Source organism: Monodelphis domestica, chromosome 2 (genome assembly GCF_027887165.1).
Source record: "Monodelphis domestica isolate mMonDom1 chromosome 2, mMonDom1.pri, whole genome shotgun sequence".
NCBI lineage: Eukaryota > Metazoa > Chordata > Mammalia > Didelphimorphia > Didelphidae > Monodelphis > Monodelphis domestica.
This window is the reverse complement of record NC_077228.1, coordinates 431,250,079-431,273,913: the sequence shown is the minus strand read 5'-3', so window position 1 is coordinate 431,273,913 and position 23,835 is coordinate 431,250,079. Positions and strand designations below refer to the sequence as shown.

Genomic DNA, 23,835 nt, shown 5'->3' with positions numbered 1-23,835 from the left:
GCTATAAATATTTTTGTACTAATAGGTCCTTTTCCTTCCTTTCTTTTTCTTTTTAATTCCTTTGGGTCATGGTATTACTAGGTCAAAAGTTATGCACTGTTTTAGAGTCCTTTGGTCGTTGTTCCAAATTGTCTTCCAAAATCCTTAGATCAGTTCACAACTCCACCAACAAATGCCTTGATGTCCCTGTTTTGCCCATCCTCTCCAACATTTATCATTTCCTTTACTGTCATATTAGCCAGTCTGAAAAGTGTGAGATGGTACCTCAAAGTTACTTTAATTTCCATTTCTCTAATTAATAGTGATTTAAAACATTTTTTCATGTGACTAGTACATTTTTATTTCAATTTCTTCATCTGAAAACTGCCTGTTCATATCATTTGACCACTTGTCAAGTGAAGAATGACTTGTATTCCTTTTTTTAATTTATTTTTTTTATTTTGATAACGTTTTCTAAAGTTATATGATCCAAATTGTTTGCCTCTCTTCTTCTCTCCCCACTCCCGGAGCTGACAAACAATTCAATCTGGGTTATACATGTATTATCATGCAAAACATATTTCCACATTATTCATTTTGTAAGCAAATAATCTTATAGAACCAAAACCCCAAAACATATACTGAAATAAAGAAATAAGTCATTTTTCACCTGAATTTCTACTCTAACAGTTCTTTTTCATTCAACAATTCTTTTTCATAAGTTTTCAAAATTATCCTGGATCACTGTATTGTTGTTAGTAGCAATTTGATCATACCACAATATTTCAATTACTGGGTATAATGTCCTCCTAGCTCTCCTTATTTCACTCTGCATCAGTTTACATAAGTCTTTCTAGCTCTTTCTGAAATCATCTTGTCCATCATTCCTTACAGCACAATAGTATTCAATCACCATTATAGACCACAATTTGTTCAGCCATTCCCCAACTGAGGGTCATCCTTTTAGTTTCCAATTCTTTGCCACTACAAAAAGAGTAGCTATAAACATTTTTGTACATAGGTCCTTTCCCATTTTTAAAAATCTCCTTGGGATACAGACGTGGTAGTGGTATTATTGGATCAGAAGGTATACATTCTTTTATAGCCCTTTGGATATAATTCCAAATTGTCCTCCAGAATGATTGAATCAGCTCACAATTCCACCAGCAATGCACTAGTATCCTAAATTCCCAATATTCCATCCAACATTTATTAATTTCCTTTACTATCATATTGGTCAATATGATAGGTGTGAAGTGGTGTCTCAGAATTGTTTTAATTGACATTTCTCTAATCAAGAGGGATTGAGAACATTTTTTTCATATGATTAGTGATAGCTTTGATTTTTTCATCTGAAAACTGCCTATTCATATCCCTTAACTATTTATGATTTAGGAAATGACTTGGATTCTTATAAATTTGACTTAGTTCTCTATATATTTGAGGAATGTAAGGGTTAAAATTAAAGGGTTGGCCAGTGGAATTGTGTGTCGCTATGGGAGGGGGTTGGAGGGAGGGGAGGAAAAGAACATGATTTTTATAATCCTGGGAAAATACTCTAAATTAATCTATTAAATAAAATTTTAAAAATAATAATAAAAATTAAAAAATTAAAGGGTTGGACTAAATATATAAAAATGTGATTGCTGAAATTATTACTCAAGTCAGAATGACTTTTTTATGGTAGTTTATTTACAAAAGGAGAAAGAGTGAAAGTAAGGAAATCACAGAGAGTAGATAATTACTCCAGCCCACCAGGCAGTACTCCAGAGGCCCCAGCAAAGGGGACCCAGAGGTAAATTAAACAAGGGCTTTAGCCAAGAGGCCTCCTCCAAGGCTTAGAGCCTCTCCAGAGGCTAGAACCTACAGAAAAGCCAGGAAAGGGAGTCAGTCATTTTCACTTACCCACATGGTAATCCTAAAGGAAAATGAAAGAGCAGTCACAGGTCCCCAGCCAGAGCTCCTCCAGGGCCAAACCTGAAGGTAAAAAAAGTTGGTCATAGGAAGTTCTTGCCACTTTTAAAGACCCTTCCTTTCATCACTTCCTGTGCCTTCCTTCCACTTTATGTGGGCTAATTGCAGCTATAGCTTTGCTTAGGACTGCCCAGAGGGCAGTCAGTCAATTCTGATTTGTTACTTACTATCACACATGTGGGTCACAGATCTCCCCCACTTAAGGATAAAATGCAGTGTATACACTTCAGGTGATTAAATCTAAAAATTGGCAGTTAATCTCCACAGAAATGGGACCTTTATCAGAGAAATTTGTTACGAAAATAATTTTCCCAGTTTGTTATTTCCCTTCTAATCTTGATTGCATTTGGATTTGTTTGTACAAAACCTTTTTAACATAATCAAAATTATTGATTTTACTAATTCTAATCTAATATTTTCTATCTTGTTTGGTCATAAATTCTTCCTTTCTCCATAGATCTGACAGATAAACTATTCTATGTTCCCCTAAATTTATTTATAATATCATGTTTTATGTTTAAGTTATATATCCATTTTGACTTTGTTCTGATATAGGGGTGTGAGATATTGATCTAAACCTAATTTTTGCCATAGTGTTTTTCAATTTTCCCAGCAGTTTTTGTCAAATAGTAAATTCTTACCCCCAAAACTGGGATCTTTAAGTTTATTAAATACTAGATTGCTGAGGTCATTTACCCCTAATCTATTCCATTGACCCACCTTTCTGTTTCTTAGCCATTACCTGATTGTTTGATGATTATTGCTTTATAGTACAATTTAAGATCTGGTACTGCTAGGCCACCATCCTTCACGTTTTTTTATTAGTTCCCTTGATATTCTTGATCTTCTGTTTTTCCAGTTCTAGTTCTATAAAATAGGTTTTTTTGGTAGTTTGGTTGGTATGATACTGAATAAGTCAATTAATTAAAGTAGGATTATCATTTTTATTGTATTAGTTCAGCCTACCTATGAGCAATTAATGGTTTTCCAATTATTTAGATCTAATTTTATTAGTGTGGAAAGTACTTTGTAATGGTGTTTATATAATTCTTGAGCTTGTCTTGGTAAATAAATTCCCAAGAATTTTATATTGTCTAGAGTAATTTTAAATGAAGTTTCTCCTTCTAACTCTTGCTGCTGAGCTCTGTTGGAAATATATAGAAATGCTGAGGATTTATGTGTTTTTTTTTTTTGTATCCTGCAACTTTACTAAAGTTATTATTTCAACTAGTTTAATTGATTTTCTAGGAATTTGTATTATAATTTACTCCATTTACTTCTCTCTTCCCATTTCTCTTAATGCAATCCTTTTTACCTCTAGATTTTTTTGCATATCATCCTAAACAGCTTGTATACTTCTTCTAACTACCAAGATAATAATAAAAATTTTTAAGTTACAAATATCTTTACAAATACAAATATCCACATAGGAATAGAAACATTTTGACCTTATCAAGGCCCTTAGATTTTTAATTTTTCTTATTTACCTTTTTATGCTTCCCTTGAATTTTGTATTTGAACATTAATTTTTTTGCTTAAGTCTGGTCTTCAGGAATGCTTAGAAATCTATTTTATTAAATAGTCATATTTTCCCATGAAATAATATAGTCAGTTTTTATGGATAGGTGATTCTTGCTTATTTTAAACCCAGTTCTCTTGCCTTCCAGAATCCAATCTTTCAATATGGAAGCTGCCAGATCCTGTGTAATCCTGACTGGAGCTCTATGACATTTGAATTGTTTCTTTCTGGCTGTTTGTAGTATTTTCTCCTTGGCTTGGGAACTCTTGAACTTGGTTATAACATTCCTGGGAGTTGTCATTTGGGGATTTATTACAGGAGGTGATCTGTGGATTCTTTCAATTTCTACTTTACCATCTTATTCAAGAATATCAAGGCAGTTTTCTTGGATAATTTCTTGTAATATGGTGTCTAGGCCTTTTTCTTTTATAATGCCTTTCAGGTAATCCAATAATTCTTAAATTGTCTCTCTTGGATCTATTTTCTAGGTCAGTTCTTTTTCCAATGAGATATTTCATATTTTCTTCTATTTTATTCTTTTGATTTGATTTTATTGTTTCTTGATGTCTTGTAAAGTCATTAGCTTCTATTTGCCCAATTCTAATTTCTAAAGAATGAATTTCTTCCAGGACCTTTTGATCCTCCCTTTCCATTTTGGTCCATTCTACTTTTCATGGAACTCTTTTCTTCACTAGATTTTTTTTTGCCTCTTTTTCCAGTTGACCTTTTGCATTTTAAGTGGTTATTTTCTTTCTGCATTATTTTCATTTCTATTTCCAACTTGCTTTCACCTTTCTTATCTGATTTTTAATTCCTTTTTGAGTTCTAGTACCTGAAACTAATTCCAATGTTTCTTTAAAGTTTTGCATATGGTTGCTTGAATCTCATTGTCCCCTACTGACTCTGTGCCTTGCTCTTTGTCTCCATAGAAATTTTCTATGCTTAGGTGTTTCTTTTGCTATTTGCTCCATTTCCCAGCCCCCCCCCCCCCTTTTTTGTTTTTGCTTGTGGACTTGGAGTTCTGAAAGCTGCTGAATCTGTCTCATCTTGAATCTGTCTGGTTTGCAGGACTTAATACTTCATGCTATTCTGCCCTTGAGCTAAAGGCTTCACCACAGCACAGGCTAAAAGGATGTCACTGTGGGCTGGTGCCAGAGCCTGGGACTTCAAGGGGTGGATGTGGAGTGCTCTATTATGGGTGGAGGCAGGGTCCCAGGATCCCAAAGATGGTCTATGCTCAGACTCAGAACTAGCACAGTAGGTGGAAGGTTGTCAGCCAGCACTCTTCTGTATGCAGTTTTACTTCCAGTTGCCCTTTACTTATCCCATGATAATCAACTCTCTCCCTTTCAAGTTGTGTTCAGCAGAAGAGCATCCTCATTCTGTCTTGCTGTTGGTTTTTGTCTCCTGTCATTTTGGGATGCTTTTAAAAGATTGGTTTGCAAGGATTCTCAGAGTGGTTTCAGCTTTTGCTGCTACTAAACTATTATCTTGCCTCTGCCCCCTCAGGACTTCCATTTTCATAAATTTGTCACTGTGAAAAAGTTTTTCAGTTGTCATCATTCTAATCATGATTCTTTTTTATGAAAACATTTTAATATAATCAAAATTATCCATTTTACATCTGGTAATGTTAATTAACTATCTCATTTGGTCATGAATTCTTCCCTTATCCATAAATCTAAACTATTCTGTGCTCCGATAATTCACTAATGGTACCACCCTTTATTGTCTAAATCATGTACACATGTTGACCTTATCTTGATCTATGTTATGAAATGTTCATCTATCCTCAATCTCTGCCATACCATTTTCCAATTTTCCCAGTTTTTGTCAAATAGTGAGTTTTTACCACAAAATCTTAGATCTTTTGATTTATCAAACATTAAATTACTAGTCATTTATTACTGTGTTGTGTCCCTAATCTATTCCACTGGTCTATCATTCCATTCCTTAGCCAGTACTAGTTTGTTTTGATGATACTGCTTTGTAATAGTTTGAGGCCCGGTACTGAGAGGCCCACCTTCACTTTTTTTCATTGATTCCCTTGATATTCTTGATTTTGTTCTTCCACATGAATTTTTTTTCTAGCTCCATAATTTTTTGGCAATTTAATGATATGGCAATGAATAAGTAGATTAATTTAGGGAGAACTATCATTTTTATTATATTGGCTGGTCTTACACAGAGAAATTTATGTTTAGATCTAACTTGTGTATAGTGTTTTGTAATTGTGTTTGTATAGTTCCTGTGTTTGTCTTGGCAGATAGGATCCCAGGTATTTTATATCATTAGTTAATTTAAGCTGAAACTTTTTTTTCTACCTCTTGCTAAATTTATTTCAACTAAATTTCTATTTGATTCTCTAGGATTCTCTGCCATCACATCATCACATGCAAAGAATGATAGTTTTGATCCTTCATTGCCTAATTCCTTCCATTTCTTTTTCTTCTATTACTGCTATAGCTAGCATTTCTAGTACAATATTGAATAATTATGGTGATAATGGAGATCCTGGCTTCCTGGAACTCTGATTTTATCAGGAAGGGCTTGTCTCTATTACAGATAATGCTTACTGATTTTAGATAATTATTTTAAGAAAAGCCCCATTTATTTCTTAGCTTTCTGGTGGTTTTTAATAGAAATGGTTGTATTTTGTCAAAGGCTTTTTCTGCATCTTTTCAGAAAATCTTGTGATTTTTCTTAGTTTTGTTATTGATGTGGCCAATTTTGCTGATAGTTTTCCTAATATTAAATCAGTTCTGCATTCCTGGTATAAATCCCACTGGGTCATAGTGAATTATCCTTGTGATATCTCTTTGCTAGTACTTTTTTTTGCATCATTATTTAATACAAAAATTGATCTATAGTTTTGTTTTTGCTCTTCCTGTTTTATGTATCAGTACTATATTTGTGGGGTGTATGGGGTGTTCAGGGAGGGGTAGTAACTGGTATGGAGGGCTTGTTGTGCCCTCCTAGGGCAGCTCCCCAGCCTCTGACCCTCACCTGACACCCAGCTCTCACTTGTGGCTCCCAGTAGCTGCTAGCATGTGGCAGCGGCCACACCCCGGGCAATGGCTTCGACAGGCCGGCTAAACCTTGTGAGGGTAGCCATCGGGTCGTCGACCCCTGGTGAACCAGGGCTTTGCTCATCCAGCATGTGAAGACTGCTTTGGCTGAACAGAAGGAAGAAACCAATAAGAAGGTTCAACGGCTGAGATGGCGATGCAGCAAAGCACTGTGGAGTGCTTAAGGCATGTTAGAGCACAAAAGACAACATGGCCATCCAATGCAGCTCAGGAAGTCTCCAGGTGTAACGACTTTTCGTGCCACTGGACCCAGGCTTCCAATGCCAAGAGAGTGGGACTGTCTCTGTGCATCGACTTTTCCACTTAAATCTCCTTCACACACAAGTATCTTTGTGAACACTCATCTATCTTATAGATGATAATGCACAAAGACAATTGTCATTCTCAGCTACCGAGAGACTACAACTACTATATTTGTATCATAAAAGGAATCTGATAGAACTACTTCAGTGCCTATTTTTATAAAGGGTTTTTTATAAAGAGAGTTCTTTGATGGCTTGTTCAATTTAAGATAGTTTAAATATTCTATTTCATCCAAGCAGTTTGTCATTTTGAATATTTGTTCATTCATTTTACTTAGGTTATAAGATTTATTGGCATATAAGTGGGTAAAATAACTCCTAATATTGCTTTAATTCCCTCTTCATTAGTAGTGAATTCACTCTTTTCATTTTTGATACTGGTCATTTTCTTCCTTTTAGTTTTATTAGTTCAGTGGTTTCCTTACTTTCAGATTTATTAATCTCACAGATAACTCCCACCCCACCCACCTACCAAACCTTTCCAGCTTTCAAATGTCTCCATTGCTATTAAAGCCATCAACCATTCTTCCCATTCTCAACCTTTTGTCTTTGAGTTCGCATTTTCCCTCCCATATCACATATCCAATCTGTTGCTACATCTTGCATCAGTCACTCTCCTCACACAACCACTACTCCAATGTAGTACCTCACAACCCCTTACTTGGTCTATTGCAATTCTATCCTTCCCCACTCAAATTGACTCCCTACATAGCTGCTAGTGACATTTCCTAAAGTACATTCTCTAGTCAATAAATTTACTGCTATCTATGTAAGATCAGGTATTTTTTCATCTTTACCTCACACTTCTAGTTTCTATTTTTTAAAGTGTATGCAATTACTGTAGTGGCATACACATATCATTTATAAGCAAATCTACACATATCAAGAAAACAGGCTCAAAAATCTTATTTCCTTGAACTAGAAAAAAAATGTTTACACCTGGTCAAGACGTGTATATTTTATTTCATTAACTGTCTTTGTTATGAAAACTTTTTTTTGAGGGATTGGAGAAGGGGATAATATAAGGAGAACATGGGGAAGGTTGATGGTGATATAATTGTCAATAGTTTCATTGACAATTGTCAATGAAACACACAGAGAGGAATTCAGAAGGCAAAAGGGACATTGTTGATACAACCCAAAACTATGTAATGGTCAAATCACAAAATCATATGTAATCCTTTTTCTGGCTCTGCTTTATATATAAAAATTCATGCTAGTCAAGTTTTTAAAATATTTTTTAAACAAGGATCAAATTATGACTTTAGAAGATTGATGGTGAAGCAATGCCTCCTCTCTGATAAAGAGGTAAAAAAAATAAGGTATACATATTCAAATATATCCAATGCATTGATTTGTTTTGCTAGACTATCATAAGTGCCAACTGAAAGAGGATGAAAGAGTTAGTGGAAAAAGACAACATATTTAAAAAGGGAAAAGAGCATCAATAAAATATTTTTTAAAGAACCAGGGATCATGTCACATGCTATATAACAAAATGGAAAATGATCAAAAATTTTCAAATATTTTATTTTAGCAATTTAACCACATATTTTTAAACTAGCAAACTTGGAATTCTGTGAAATGAAAAATAACTTTCAGTTTTCAAGTTCATTGTAAGTAAACATTGTACTTGTAACAGACCTGCCAATAGCTGTTGTTTATTCTCCAACAAAATGTAATTCCCTGAACAGGAGTCTGCACTATACCTGAGCATTCATATAAATGCTTTTATCCCACTTCATATTTGTTTTGGTAATTCAACTTTCTATGTTATTTATTTTTTAAAAGAATCATCCATAAGTGAAAATATGTAGAAGTAAATAAATTAACCATTAATTTATATACAGTCACTATAGAACTTTTTTTTTTTTCCAGCTAAGAAGGAACTAAGATAATTTCATCAAAGTCTGCTTTTGGATAACTGACACATTATTATTCAGTTCTTTTGGCATGGACATGTAATTGTCTATTTTTAACTCTGTGATGGAAAACAAAACCAAACAGAATTTTAATACAATTTGTTTTATTAGCCCAGCTCCAGAAAACATATTCAGTTATATTTTTTTCAAACTAAGGTAGTGAAGTAGTTACACTTTCTAAACAATTCAGATTAAAAACTGATCCATAGTGGAAAGTCATCCTTCCAAATTCAAAGCATGAGAATAAATGCTTTTTCAGTCATGGTGAAATTCTTTATTTCTACAGACAATTTGATCAAAATATCTTTTGGTATACAGATATAATTCATAAGCATGAAAAAGATATCATTCTTCAATAATACAGCTCCTTATGATCTGTTTAATTTTTTCTTGTTTTTTTTTGTAATTTATATACATTTTACTCAAAAAGGTAAACGCATGCATAGGAATGCATAATGCATGTGAATGCAGGCTATTATCATTAAGAAATTCAAGTAAAAAAAGGCAATTCCTCTGAATTATTTAATCTTCTACATCCTTATGGTTCCAAACATAACAGTTTTACAAAATTTTTCCTTAGGATAGATAAATTAAAATTTATGCAACCATAAGATGTGTGGTAGCAGTAAAAATGAAGTTAAGATATTTTTACTATTTCCCAAAATACTCAATATCATGTACCTTACTATCTTTTCAAATGGCAAAACATAAATAAAAAATAAATATAATTAACTATAAAAGAAAAATACATTTTTTTACATTCATCTCAGTAACTTCACTTGAAATGTTGGACAATAGACATAAAGCTTCAATGAATAGTAAGAAATAAAATGTTATTAAGACTTCCAAAGAAGCTGAACCCAGAGACCCTTAATCAGCAATATCACAATACAACTAATACTGAAAATGTAAGCATTCAAAAAAAGAAGTTAACTCAACACCCTCAAAGTAATTAAATTTTTAAATGTCTTTTCTAGGGAAGAAATGTATATGTTAGAGCCTTTCGTTAAAGAGTTTAAAAAGTACCTAAGCCAAATCAAGGCCCTCCATCAAACTGTAATATACCGTAGTTTCCACTGGTCATCCATTCAGGATTAGAATCTGCAACTTGTTCTCCTTGCCCAGGGGCTAGACCAGCTTGAACTTGAGTTTTTACTGTTCTTATGCTACAGAGAGGTGCAGGATGGAAGCCATTTAAAGCCTCATGAAATGGAATTGTAAGCCCCCATTTTCTGTCTCCTAACAATTTCCTATAGTTCAAATCACCTTTGAAAAGAATTAAATTTGACTTTTGTAGATCAGCATATAAGTCAGGAGCAACATGAGGCATAGCACAATATTCAAAAGGCAGAGTCCAAAACATATGATCGTGGTAAACCCATGTCTTCTTTTTAAGATAGTCCTCCCAGATAAGCCCACACGTGGACAGGTACGTGCTCTCAGCAGCTTTTAATTGTGTAATCAACCAATTCACATCTTTTATATTAGTATCTGAAACAAACCAGGGAATACATTTTCCATGGAAATGGATCTCAGTAGCCAAGTTTGAGGCTATCAGGAAGTCTGCCATTACCAAATCTGTAACAAGTTCAAACCCTGCATTATCCAGGATAAAATCCACTCTAATAACAGAAAAATTCTCCTGACTCTTTTTCCTTTTGTTTAAAAGTAGTGACCAAAGGGCGTCCATATTATTCACTAAAATGAAAGGTTTTAGGCCTTCCAAAATGGTTAGTGGACTAGATGTTTGAGGGATGCTCTGACCAGGTACAACTGCCAGATCACACTTATTTCCCCATAACATAATCTGAAAAAAAGTACAAAATAATCATTATTTAGTACCTATATACAATTGAAATATTTCAAAGGCTACATCAATTCATATGCAATTCCATTTTAAAACTTTTTCCCCTTACAACTCAGAGTGGCATCAACTTATCTTTATATGAAAAATAATTTTGCTATCTTATAAGAAATGTCCTCAGGCACCTCTGGAGAGGGGAAGGGAGCAGCCTGGCGCATGTCCCTCTGGCTTTTCAGTAACAAACTCTGATGAACTCTGTGCTGGGCAATGGCATATGTGCCCATAGAGAGGGCTTTGAGTGCCCCCTCTGGCATGCGTGTCATAGGTTCAAAAATTTATCCAGTTAACCCATTGTTGTCAATGAAAAAGCAAAAAACGTTCCTCCCTATTTACTATATTAAGCAGTTAAGATACAGAATAGAAGTAAAGATTAGATAAGATTTATGTAGTGGGCAGCTAGGTGGTGCAGTAGATAACTCCAGGCCTGAAGTTAGGAGGAACTCCTCTTCAGGAGTTCACAAATTTGACCTCTGGGACTTTCTAGCTGTATGAATCTGGACAAACAGATCAATCCTATTAATCCTCCTCCTTTGTAAAATGAGCTAGAGAAGGGAATAGCAAACCACTCCAGTATCTACCCAAAAAACTACAAATGGAGTCAGGGAGAGTCAACACAAATGAAAGGAGTGATCATCAAGATTCTGTTAAAAGATAAGACTTCAAATACTGTAATTTAACTCAAGAATTAATAAAGAAAGGTGAATTCTCTTTTTCTGATATTTATTCTAATAGTTAAAATAACATTTAATTTTATTAATAAGCTTTTGACTTTTTAAAGTATTTAAGCTTATTTCTGAGACATAACTTCATATAAACATTTTTAAACTAGAACTCTTAATGAACTTATATTAAATACATGTTTAAAAAAATCTCATCCTTGATTAAAATCATTTTTTAGGGCAGCTGGGTAGCTTCAGTGGATTGAGAGCCAAGCCAAGATGGGAGATCTAGGGTTCAAATCTGGTCTCGGACACTTCCCAGCTGTGTGACCCTGGGCAAGTCACTTAACCCCCATTGCCTAGCCCTTACCACTCTTCTGCCTTAGAACCAAAACACAGTGGTGATTCCAATATGGAAGATAAGGGTTTTTTAAAAAGTAAAATAAAATAAAATTGTTTTTTAAAAGTACCAAAAAACTGTTTAAAATGTTATTTTACAAATATTTCTATTCACTGCTAACCCTTTGTGAATTTAAAAACCATGTCAAGATTGAAAGACGGTCATGGAGGTAAAGATTAGACATGGAACAAAGGATAAGCTCTTCTGTTCCAAAATTCCATCCTTAATTTAAAAGTATAGCTTAGAAGGGGGGGGGGAAGGGTGAAGTTATGCATTTTTTGATTAATAGAAACTCCAGAGTATTCCTGCCAACCATAACATTCTACTTCCTCCTTTAATTAATATTATGCAGCTAATCTATTTGAAGAAGGAATGAAGCTTAAATAAATAATGTTGTCTGAAATCAGTTTCTGGAAGTCAAAAGATTCCATTAGGATCCAAACAATATCTGCACTTGTAAAACATTATTTCAGTGTTTATCATTGTATGCTTCACACAGTCAATAGCAGAATGATCTATATTATTGATGGATTATCTTGCTTTCATAGATAAGCTTACTCACATCTCCAGAATTTAATAGTATGCAAAACAAAAACATTAATTAGAATTATATCAAATATAAGTTATGTGTGAAACTAAAGTTCTGCAATATAGAGAATCAAACTTTTTAGCTCCAAAGCAAAACTTGCCTACATTGCATAGGCAAAACTTTTTGTAAGAAATAAAAAAACCAATTTACAAAGCTGAACTTCTGGTATATATATATATATACACACACACACACACATATCTTTTAAAAACTATAACTCTAATACTACTAATTATTAATAATATGGAAAAGAAGTTTTTTCTTCTTTTTATTATGGTTCAGATAAGGATTTATAGCTCATTAACAATAAGTCATGAGAGTAAGGGTAATAGTTCAGCAAATGATGAAGGATAAAGTGGTAGACCATGTAGTACGATGGTATACAAAACCATACAGGGGAGGTTGACCAGAAAAGATGGAACTAATCATGTAACAAAATTAAAGGATAAAGAAGGAACAAGTCCAAGCACTGTACTAGTATGTATAAAATACACAAAGGATCAGAAAAGGATTAGCAGCCTCCTATAAAGAGGATTCACAGGAAAATATGAATAAGAATTATGTGTGATAAGAACACTGATGGAAAAAATATCCACATTGATGAGATCTCACAGATCTGAAGAATTTGTGTATTTATTTATATGTCATATATAGATATACATATCTATACACATGCATATTAATCTGAGAAAGGGTGAAATGGAAAAATGAAGATCAGAATAAATGTAAAACTTATTTTGCCCAGATTCATATTAAGTCAATTATTGACTACAAAATTCATTTTTCAATACTAGAGAGTACCTCAAAAGATTTCCTATGTAATTTTGAACAGTTATTTAAATTCCTTATTTTACTTTTCACATGTTAAAGTCTTTTTTTTGGTTATCTGGTTCCTCTTTCCAATATTTTGTGCTTTCAGTTTTTTTGCTCCTTGACCCCAGAACCTACTCTCTAGCTAAATGGACAAGAGTATACTTCCAAGAAGTTCTCAGAACAATAGTAATACCATTTAAGAGTGTTTTAAGTGAAAAAAAGAAAAAAGTGCAATGAAAACAAATATTAAAAATGTATATTATTTCAGTCAAGGAAATATCTAATAAGATGACTAACTGCTCAAATTTTACATATAACATATATATATGCATATATATGAGAATAATTTTAAAATATTAAGGCAAATGATTCTTAAGGAAAAAATTATGAGGTGACCTCAAAATTCATTTCAAATATTAAAATGAATTTTATTACTTGAATAACATCATGATAAAAAATCAATTACACTTATGTACAAATGGCTCTAAATAATTTTGCAGATTTAAAACAATATATTTCTATGCAAAAAAACAACTTTTTATAAATATAAGCATTGTATATGGATATGTGTGTATATATATAGATATATGTATATGCAAATGATATATATATTTTCCCCTTTAAAAGGGTCAAAATAAGACAAAATATTCTTATTCCAATAATGTTATCATTGCTCAAAATATATAAATGAAAAGACAGAGAAAGAATATTATAAAATTACCTGCAAGAGTTTACAAAATTCATCTTTTTGTATATTTTCATCTACAACTTCAATTGTTCTTTTTGACTCTTGTAGATAAAAACATAAAGCCTCAATAGCACCTCGTGATTCTAAAAAATTCTGGTCTTTTGAGTCTTTAAATACATCAAAGTCACTGATTGGTGAACTAAAATGGGACAAGAGAAACAAGAAGTAAAAAATAATCATGATACTATACTTTAGATAGTTTTTAATATCATCTTAATTTAATAGTCAAATCTCAACTGTGGTAAAAGCTGAGAAGCATGAATCTCCTTGAAAACAAATCTTCCATAGATAATCCTAAAAGCTTACTCTGACAAATCAGAGTAATGTACAATATTTTGCAGTACTAATTTGATATTGCCTCCTATTGGCCAATTTCTCCTTCTGATGAAAACCTCAAAAGTCAGGAAGCACAAGAGAATAGGAAAAGCTTTGGCTTAAAATAATAATTTTAAAAAGCCAATTGAGGACGGCTGGGTAGCTCACTGAATTTAGAGCCAGGTCCTGGGTTCAAATCTGGCCTCAGATACTTCCCAGCTGTGTGACCCTGGGCAAGTCACTTAACCCCCATTGCCTAGCCCTTACCACTCTTCTGCCTTGGAACCAACACACAGTATTGATTCCAAGATGGAAGGTAAGGGTTTTAAAAAAATAAAATAAAATAAAAAATAAATAAATAACCCAATCATGTATACAGTACTTTAAGGATTCCAAAATACTTTAAATATATTCTCCCACTTATCCTCCCAACATCCCTGTGAGGTAGGTGTTATTATTTATTTCTACTTTATACATGAGGAAATTGAGGCAGAAAAGGATTAACTGTCTTGCATAGGGTAAGTCTTCCAGGGGAGATTCAAACTCGGGTCTTCTTGAATCCAAATCTAGCACTTTACCTACTCAACCACCCAGCTGCCTTGATTTCATTTTAAAGTCAAGTTTGATTACCTATATGCAGGTTATCTTTACAAAATTTTAAATTCCAAACTGTTTACTCTCTTCCCATTTCCTCATCCCCATATTTGATATCAATTATCTTCCTAGGCCATCTCATTCTATTGCCTGGCCAGCACACAATAAGGGAATATGGAGAAATAAGAATAATGTTAACCAAAGAAAACAAATGAGCAACTAACTCTGAAGGGGAAAATGATGAGATATTTCAAAGCCCAAAAGATTTGAGGATTATCTTCTTTTCCAAGTTATCCATACTATGTCCCCCACTTTTTTATATTCAGGTAAAAAATCAAAAGTTTATGGTATATAAGCTGTGACAAGAAAGTAACTTCACTGGTTGTTTAAAAATATCTACCAGAATTTATATATCCAAATGAGCATTTTTCCTTTTAAAGTAGCTAGATTAGGAGAAAATATTCTTATTCAAATGATGTTATCATTGCTCAAAATATTTTTTATTTCCTCTTTTGGAATTAGCTTCAGTTTGTGGCACAATCTTTTGAAGATTTTCAATGGTGGCAAATCTTTTATCTTTTGATGATAAATTTGACTCTTGGATCCAAATCTGGTAAATAAAATGGACTGGACTGAATTAAGTGATACCACCTTGATTTTAAAATGAAGTTCTATTACTCATGAGCTGGTTCTGAAAACAATTCCAAAAGAGGTATTCCAATATGTGTTTGATGATGGCAGTATGGCTGGAATAAGTATATTAATTCCCAATGTGACTTTGAAAAAAAACATCCATTTGCAAGTGGAACTTCCATTCTTTTTATTTAAAAATCCACCTCATTAATTTATAATCACACCTCATATTAAGAGTAAGCTTGAGATTAATAATTTTTATACAAAAAGATATTTACTTACCTTAGCACTAATGCTTCATGAATTCTACGGTATAAATAACACTCTACATACAACCAAGAAGATTGAAACCAGCTTATTTTTTTGTCATTTTCATTTAAAAGATTATGTTGATCTTCCAGGTATTGGTTCCATATATCAGTATCAACCCAGTCATCATGCAAAGGCAGCAATGGCTTATCAGTTTGTAGTTCATTTCGTAACTTAGAAAGAAGAGAAATAGCTTTCTTTTCTGCTTCAGTGCCTTCCTAGAAAAAAAGAATTTAAAAATACCTTTCACAAATTTTAATCATCATAAATTGAAGTTGCTTTTCAAGAGTCTTGGATTTTTAAAATGTCAAAAGCTGTTTAGAATAAACCATGTTCTAATCTAGAATTCTGGAGTTCTAAATCACTTATTACTCATACAGGTCTCATATAAATAAATATACTTTAGTAAAACCCAGGACCAGATGGTGGAATTGAGATGGTGAATTCTGTATTTGGGCCCAACCTCTAAACAATGATATATGTGACAAATAATATAAAACAACAACAAAAAGAAATAACTAGAAGATTAACAGAAAGGCTGTACAAATAAGTAGAAAAGAGAACTAATTAGATGCAATGGACTGATACTTTGGGAAAGAAGAAAGCAAAAAGAAATTACTGTAAGAAAATAAAGACTACAATATCAGAAACTATACCATTAAAAAATGAAATATGGTAGAATTTTGAGGAAGATTTAGAATATCAATAACTTCTGCTTATATCAGACTTTAAAGTCTACATGGTATTTAACAGAAATTATCTCATTTAACCTTCAAAACAACCTTGTGAAGTACAGAATACAGGTATTATCCCTGTTTATTGATGAAGAAGCCACAGCTCAGAATCAGCAAGTAACTTGCCTGGGTTAGGCTCTGAACACAGGTTTTCCTGACTGGAAGGCCAACACTGTTTATTCTGCTATACTGTTTCCAAGAGATATAAAGAAAGATCTGATAGTTCTAAGACTATAAATTAGATTATTAAAAGAATTCAGGAATATGAAAATAAGAATTGATATTATTGAAAAGACAATGGAAAATCTCAAAGTATTTTATTCTCCTATGAGCATGATTCAAATAGAACAAAAATTGAAGAAACAGAAGAAGAAAAAATTTTAAATATGAAAACTGGGGAAAGACCTTTATAAAGAAAAGCAACAAAACCAGAGAACAGAGTTTAAGCAGGACAATCAAAAGACTATTACTGTTCTCCCAGGGGAAAAAAATGCCCATGAAGAAAGAATCTGAATATCACCTTCAAGGAAATGCTCCAATAAAATTTTACAAAAGTAAAAGAAATACAAAGCAAAGCTCAAGTTGAGAGAACCTTCAAGACCAAAAAAAAAAATGTAGAACTTTCAGTAACTCAAAAATGGAGCCAATGAATTTTAGTACCATGTCAAAGAGAGAAACAAACATATATATATATATTTATCCAGGAGTAGGTAATTTACATGCTCAGACAAAAAAACCCCAACTAAACTAAAATTGGGAGGACAAGGAATTAAGAGGCCAAAATGTAATAACCTAAGAAAGACAAGGGGAGCAGGGGAGCTAGGGTAGTTCAGTGGATGGAGAGCTAGGCCTGGTGATGAGAAATACTGGGTTCAGATCTAGACAAAGACACTTCCTAGCTGTGTGAACTTGAGCAAGTCATTTAACCTCAAATGCATAGCCCTTACTGCAATTCTACTTCAAAGCCAATATTTAGTATCCATTCTAAGATAGAAAGCAGAGGTTTTAGAAGGATTAGGGGGAAAGGGAAAAAAGGTAAAGGAAACTAGTCTATGCACCAAAATTATCTATGCTTCAAAAAAGCACACTCTGTCATGAAAAAAGATGGTTAATTCCGGAAGTTGAAAAAAATGTAATTCTTTCCTGATGAGAAATATAGAACTAATGAGGGCATTTGACATGTAAATTGATTAAGCAACTGAAAGTTAAAGGTAAACTAGAACTATGAGCAAGTAAAGAATGATTAAAAACTAACAAGCTTGAAAGTTTGTGCTAAGATAGGGGAAGAAAGGAAAAAGGCAAGAACTCAGCTAAACTCTGTCAAACTCCCCTCCAAATACTTTTAAATAACACCTCAAAACAAATTCTAGAATGGCAGAACCAACAAAAGGATAAGTTGAAACCATTTTACTGCCCAAAACAACATAGAAGATTAGCAGGAAATATCTTGTCTCACTGGAGTGAGAATGGAATAGTTTCAGCATAGACCGCACCTCAGAAGCAAGTATTACAGGTGACTGACTCACCAGTAGGGGCTTCTGGAGCATTCTATCTAAAGAGGACAAGGGGGTTCGTCGAAAGGATACCAAAGGGGATCCTTTGCTGACACTGAGTGTAATATTCTTTTGTGTTGCCCATACACAAATCTAGGTTCCAGGCTGAGGGCAAGGAGGAGTATTAGCACACTAGAGCATGCAGCCCTCAGGGGAGCAGGGATGCTGGTCACAGGTCCAGGACAGAAAAAATGCTTGTGATTGCTTACAAACCAGAGCCTAAGCTAGAAGAGGGATGACAACATCTCTCTCATTAAATCATATGAATTTGGAAGAACCAAAAACATACAGATTCCCAGAAACAGTTCTGAAAACAGCAGTATGAAAAACCTGAAGCAACAAAGTGAAAACAACTACATACAAAGCCTCAAAAAAAAAAAAAAAGTGCATTGGTCTCAGATCCAGAAGGAGCTCCTGGAAGAGCTCAAAAAGGATTTTAAAAATCAAATAAGACAAAATGTCTTGGGACATTGGGGGGAAATTGGGGAAAGAAATGCAAGTGATGCAAGAAATCATAAAAAGAGAGTGAATAGCTTGGCAAAGGAGGCACAAAAAAGTACTGAAAAAAAAAATTAAAGTATTGGCCAAATGGTAAAAGAGGCACAAAAATTTATTGAGGAGAACTTGTTAAAAAATTGAATTGGCCAAATAGAAAGAAATGTACAAAAATTAGTGGGGAAAAGAACTCTTTAAAAAGTATAATTGGTCAAATGAAAAAGGAAAATCAAAAGCTCACTGAAGAAATTATAAATTGAGCAAGTAGAAGCTAATGACTCTATGAAACTGCAAGAAACAATCAAGAAAGCCAAAAGAATGAAATGTGAAATCTCATTGGAAAAACAATTGACCTGGAAAATAAATCAATGAGAGATCATCTAAATATTATTCTACCTGAAATCCACGATCAAAAAAAAAAAACAACTCAGACATCATCTTCCAAGAAATTATCAAGGAAAACTGCCCTGCTAGTCCAGAACCCAGGGGAAAATAGAAATTGAAAGAATCCATTAATCACTTTCTGAAAGTGATCCCAAAAGAAAAACTATCAAAAATATCAGTCAAATTCTAGAACTCTTAGGTCAAAGAAAAATATTACAAAAGCAACTGAAAAGAAACAATTCAAATATCATGCACCCATATTCAGAATAACATAAGATTTAACAGCTTCTATATTAAAGGATCAGAGGGTCTGGAATATATTCCAGAGGGCAAAAGACTTCAACCAAGAATCACTTCCCCAACAAAACTGAGTATAATCATTCAGGGGGAAAAAATGTGTATTCAATGAAATAGAAGGCTTTCAAACATTCCCAACAAAAAGACCAGAGTTAAATGGAAAATCTGACTCTCAAATACAAGATTCAAGAGAAACATAAAAAGGCAAATAGGAAAGATAAATACAGTCAATAAGATTAAACTGTTTACATACCTACATGGGAAGATGATTCTTGTAACTCCTCAGAATTTTATCATTATTAAGGCAGTTAGAAGTAGTATATATAGACAGAAGACAAGGGTGTGAGTTGAATATGATGGGATGATATCTAAAAAAAAATAAAATTAAGGGATGAGAAAGAGTAATGCATTGGAAGAAAGAGGAAGGAAGAAATTGAATGGGGTAAATTATCTTCCATAAAAAAGGCATGAAAGAGCTTTTAGAGTGGAGGGGGAAATGGAGGAAGTGAGGAAAAGAGCGCATGAACTTTACTCTCATCAAAATTGGCTCAAAGAGGGAAGAATCTACATACTCATTTGGGTACAAAAATATACCTTGCCCTAAAAGAAAACAGGAGAAAAAGAAGATGAGGGGTAGGGAAGAGCTGATAGAAAAGAGGGTAAATTGGAAGATGTGATAGAAACTCAACTCTTTTGAGGATGGATAGATTGAAAGGAGAGGGGAAAGGATAAATGGGGTGGGGTGAAAAAAGGAAGAGAGTAATACACAGAAATAAATCATAATAGTGAAAAGAAATTTTACAAGTCTCTTTAATAAAGGCCTCATTCCTCAAATACATAGAGAAGCAGGGCAGATGTATAAAGATAGAAGTCATACCCCAATTGATATGGTCAAAGGATATGAACAGACAGATTAAAGCTCTCTCTGATCAGGAAAAAAATAAAACATTTTAAATCACTATTAATTAGAGAAATGCAAATTAAAACAACTCTGAGGTACCACTCCATACCAATCATATTGGCTATTATGACAGGAAAGAAAAATAGCAAAACTTGGAGAGGATGTGGGAAAAATGAGACACTAATGCACTGTTTGGAGAGAGGAGAACTGATTCAACCATTCTGGAAAACACTTTAGACCTAAGACCAAAGGACTATATAAAACAGTACATATCCCCTTGACCCAGCAATACCATTACTAGAATTTATCTCAAAGAGATAAACAAAAAGTGGAAGGGCTTATATGTACAAAAATATTTAAAGCAGCACTTTTTTATGGGGGCAAAGAATTGGGAAGAGAAGGAGTACTCATCATTTGGGGAATGACTGAAGAAGCTATAGAACATTATAATGGAATACTCTTATGCGGTAAAAAATTATGATCAGGAGGGGAGAGACACACATGATCTAAAGCACAATGAAGTAAACAGAATCAGGAGAACATCATAAACAATGACAGTAACACCATATAATGAACAATTGTGAATAACATGGCTATTTTCAGCAATACAATGATCCAAAACAATCCCAAAGGACTCATAAAAAAAAAAAGCCATCTGCTTCCAGAGAAATAAGTGATGAAATCTAAATCCAGACCAAAGCAAACTTTTTTTTTCTCTCTTTAATTTTTTTGAGCATCTTTCTATAATAGGATTAATATGAGAAAATGTTTTACATGATTAAACATGTAAAATCTATATCAGATTTGCTTACCACCTCAGCAGGGAGAAGAGGAAGACAGAAGCAGAGAATTCAAGACTCAAAACTTCTCTAAAATTTTTGGAAACTTTCTACATGTAATTGGGGGGAAGGAGATCAAATTGAAAAAAGGAAGAAAGAAATTCCTCAACAAGTGGCTTGCTGAATAATGGAATCCCTGAGTCCATTACAAACACTCCTTACACAAAATAGGGCTAAAAGTTTCAAATCTACTGGTAGTATTTTATTTGAGGTTATTTGCCTATCCATTGTGAAGATTATGAAATTATGCCTGGAATAATATATATTGAAGTTATGTCTTGGAAAAAATATAGTAGTAGACCAATGGAATAGGACACATAACACAACAGTAGAAAAACATCCATAATAATGTTTCAGAAAGTCAAAGATCCAAGCTCCTGAGATATTTACTATTTAATAATATTCACTATTAAACAAAACCTGTTGAGAAATCTGGAAAACAGTGGCAGAAACTACACATAAATCAACATCTTGGACCCATATACCAAGATAAAGTCAAAATGTGTCCATGACTTAAACATACCATGAGCAAATTAGAGGAGCATGGAATAGTTTACCTATCAGATCTATGGAAAAGGGAACAATTTATGACCAAACAAGAGATAAAAGCACATTATAAGACATAAAATTTGGATAATTTTGAATACAATAAATTTTAAAATATTTGCACAAAGTCAATGAAACCATGTTTAGAAGAAAAACATTAAACTATGAAAAATTTTCATAACAACAACCATTTCTGGCAAAGGCCTCATTTCTCAAACTGAGTCATATTCATAAGATTCTCCAACTGATCCCCAAAATGGTCAAGTAATATGAAAGGGCAGTTTTCAGATGAAGAAGTCAAAACTAACTAGAGTCATATGAAAAATCATTACTGATTAAATAAATGCAAATTAAAACAACTCTGAGGTACTATCTCACAAATATCAGATTAGATAAAATGAGAGAGATCAGTGTGAGCAGATAAGCCTTCAAGCTTGGAGGGGAGGGGAGAGGAAGGAGAAAAGTCCCACTTCCTATCCCAAAAGTTAATATATGTCCCTCACAATGTCATCATCCAGCCCCTCCCCAGAAAATCCTAAAATATTTCTCATTGGACAACAACTACACAGAAAATGAACTCAAGATACTTCCAAGAAGTGGCAGGTCTTCCAGGTACCAAGGCACTCTAATACATGGTGCATGGGGCTTCCAAAATGGCACTTGCCTAGCTAACTGATTGCTTCATCAATCAAAAAAGTTCTTATTTATAGATTTAAAAAGAAAACAGGTCTCCACTGCTAGTTTTTACATCTAGACAAAAGAAAAGAAGACCCAGCACAGCCTCAAGGAGAGACAGCTTGAGCTTCGGCCCTAAAATCAAACTGTTTGACCTCTAAAATCAAAAGGCATTTTTTGAGGGGGTGGGGGGACAAAGAGGTACAATTAATATTAACTTTCCACATATCCCCTCTGATTCATTGGAAGACATGGCTGCCCCAGTGAATCATTCAATATATGATATCTATACATTTCAGGATTGTCTCACCAGGATGCATAAGGGCCTGAAAGTATTATACATTTAATGGAGGGTCTAACTCAAGCTTGGTTGTTTCTTAACATTATATTAAAATGATTAATAGACTCACTAACAGGAAACCATTAGGGGAACATTCCTCTTTTTGGCACAAGGATTTTATAATCAAGATAGCAATACGCATGGAGGACTGAAGGGAATAGTTAACCTACTTCCCACAGTTCAGTTTGTTATATCAAAAGCTCACTCAGTTTCATAATATAGTGTCTAATATCTGAGGGTATCTTCTATTGCTGTCATCTTCTTAGGCCATCTGGAATCATTCTAGTCCTCATAGCATTTTCTCTGGCAGATCTGCTTTTCCTGGTCCAGGTCATTGGTAATATCTTTCCTTAAAAAAACAGATCTTAATACAAAAAACAAAAACAAAACAAACAAATTAAATTTAAAAAACTATGAGCCTTTAGGCTAGCTTCCCAGAAATGATGAACAGGAAGATTTCAAAGAAACCTGGAAAGACCTCCATAAACTGATACAGAGTGAAGTGACCAGAACCAGAAGAACATTATACACAGCAACAGCAATAACGTATGATGAACAACTGTGAAGGACTTGGCTACTCTCAACAATACAATGGTCCCCAAAAAGGCTTATAATGAAAAATGCTATCCACCTTCAGTGAAAAAAAAAATGGAGTCTGTTGTGCAGATTTAAACAGAGCATGCTTCACTTCATTTTCTTCATTTTTTAAAATATATCTTCTTGGGGGTAGCTAAGTGGCTCAGTGGACTGACAGCAAAGCCTAGAGATGGGAGGTCCTGGATTCAAATCTGGACTTCCTAGCTGTGTGACTCTGGGCAAGTCACTTAACCCCATTGCCTAGCCCTTATTACACTTTTGCCTTGGAACCAATATACAGATTTGAATCAAAGGCAGATGGTAAAGGTTTAAAAATAAAATAAAATGTATCTTCTTCAACATGACGAATATGTTTTATATGACAGGAAATTTTATATGATTTATATGATAATTTATATTTATAAAGTTTTATATGACAGGAAATGTATAACCAATAGCAAATTGCTTATAAGGGAGTGAAGAAGAAAAATGTAAAGAATGAGGAGCCCAGAATGTTACAAACCAAACACTCAAAATTGTTTTTACATTTAAGTAGGAAAAAATAAAAACATCAATAAAGAAAAAATAAATTGGGGAATGGATGAACAAGTTATGGCATTAAAAAACAGTATCAACCTTCTGAGAGAGATTCCAAGATAAAAACTCCCAATTACCATAGCCAAATTCTAGAGCTCTCAGGACAAGAAGAAACTTTTTAAAATAGTAAAAAAAAAAATTCAAAATATGAAGCCACAGTCAGGATCAAACAAGATTTAACAGCTTTTA

General features: G+C 33.5%; 2 protein-coding genes across 4 annotated transcripts in view; both read right to left on the bottom strand.

Moving 5' to 3' along the window:
- The window catches only part of CCDC170 (coiled-coil domain containing 170), a 171,754-nt gene extending 163,526 nt beyond the window's left edge, over nt 1-8,228 (bottom strand). For both annotated transcript variants that reach the window (XM_056818943.1, XM_056818942.1), the window contains exon 1: nt 1,885-8,228. In XM_056818943.1, coding sequence (XP_056674921.1) covers nt 1,885-1,980 — 96 coding nt within the window. In that variant the 5' untranslated portion in view covers nt 1,981-8,228. The remainder of the gene's footprint in view (nt 1-1,884) is intronic.
- A 146-nt stretch (nt 8,229-8,374) lies between these two features.
- The window catches only part of LOC100032151 (damage-control phosphatase ARMT1-like), a 28,499-nt gene continuing 13,038 nt past the window's right edge, over nt 8,375-23,835 (bottom strand). For both annotated transcript variants that reach the window (XM_001381198.4, XM_016428957.2), the window contains exons 3-5: nt 15,683-15,927; nt 13,832-13,997; nt 8,375-10,592 (exon numbers count right to left, since the gene is read on the bottom strand). In XM_001381198.4, coding sequence (XP_001381235.1) covers nt 9,822-10,592; nt 13,832-13,997; nt 15,683-15,927 — 1,182 coding nt within the window. In that variant the 3' untranslated portion in view covers nt 8,375-9,821. The remainder of the gene's footprint in view (nt 10,593-13,831; nt 13,998-15,682; nt 15,928-23,835) is intronic.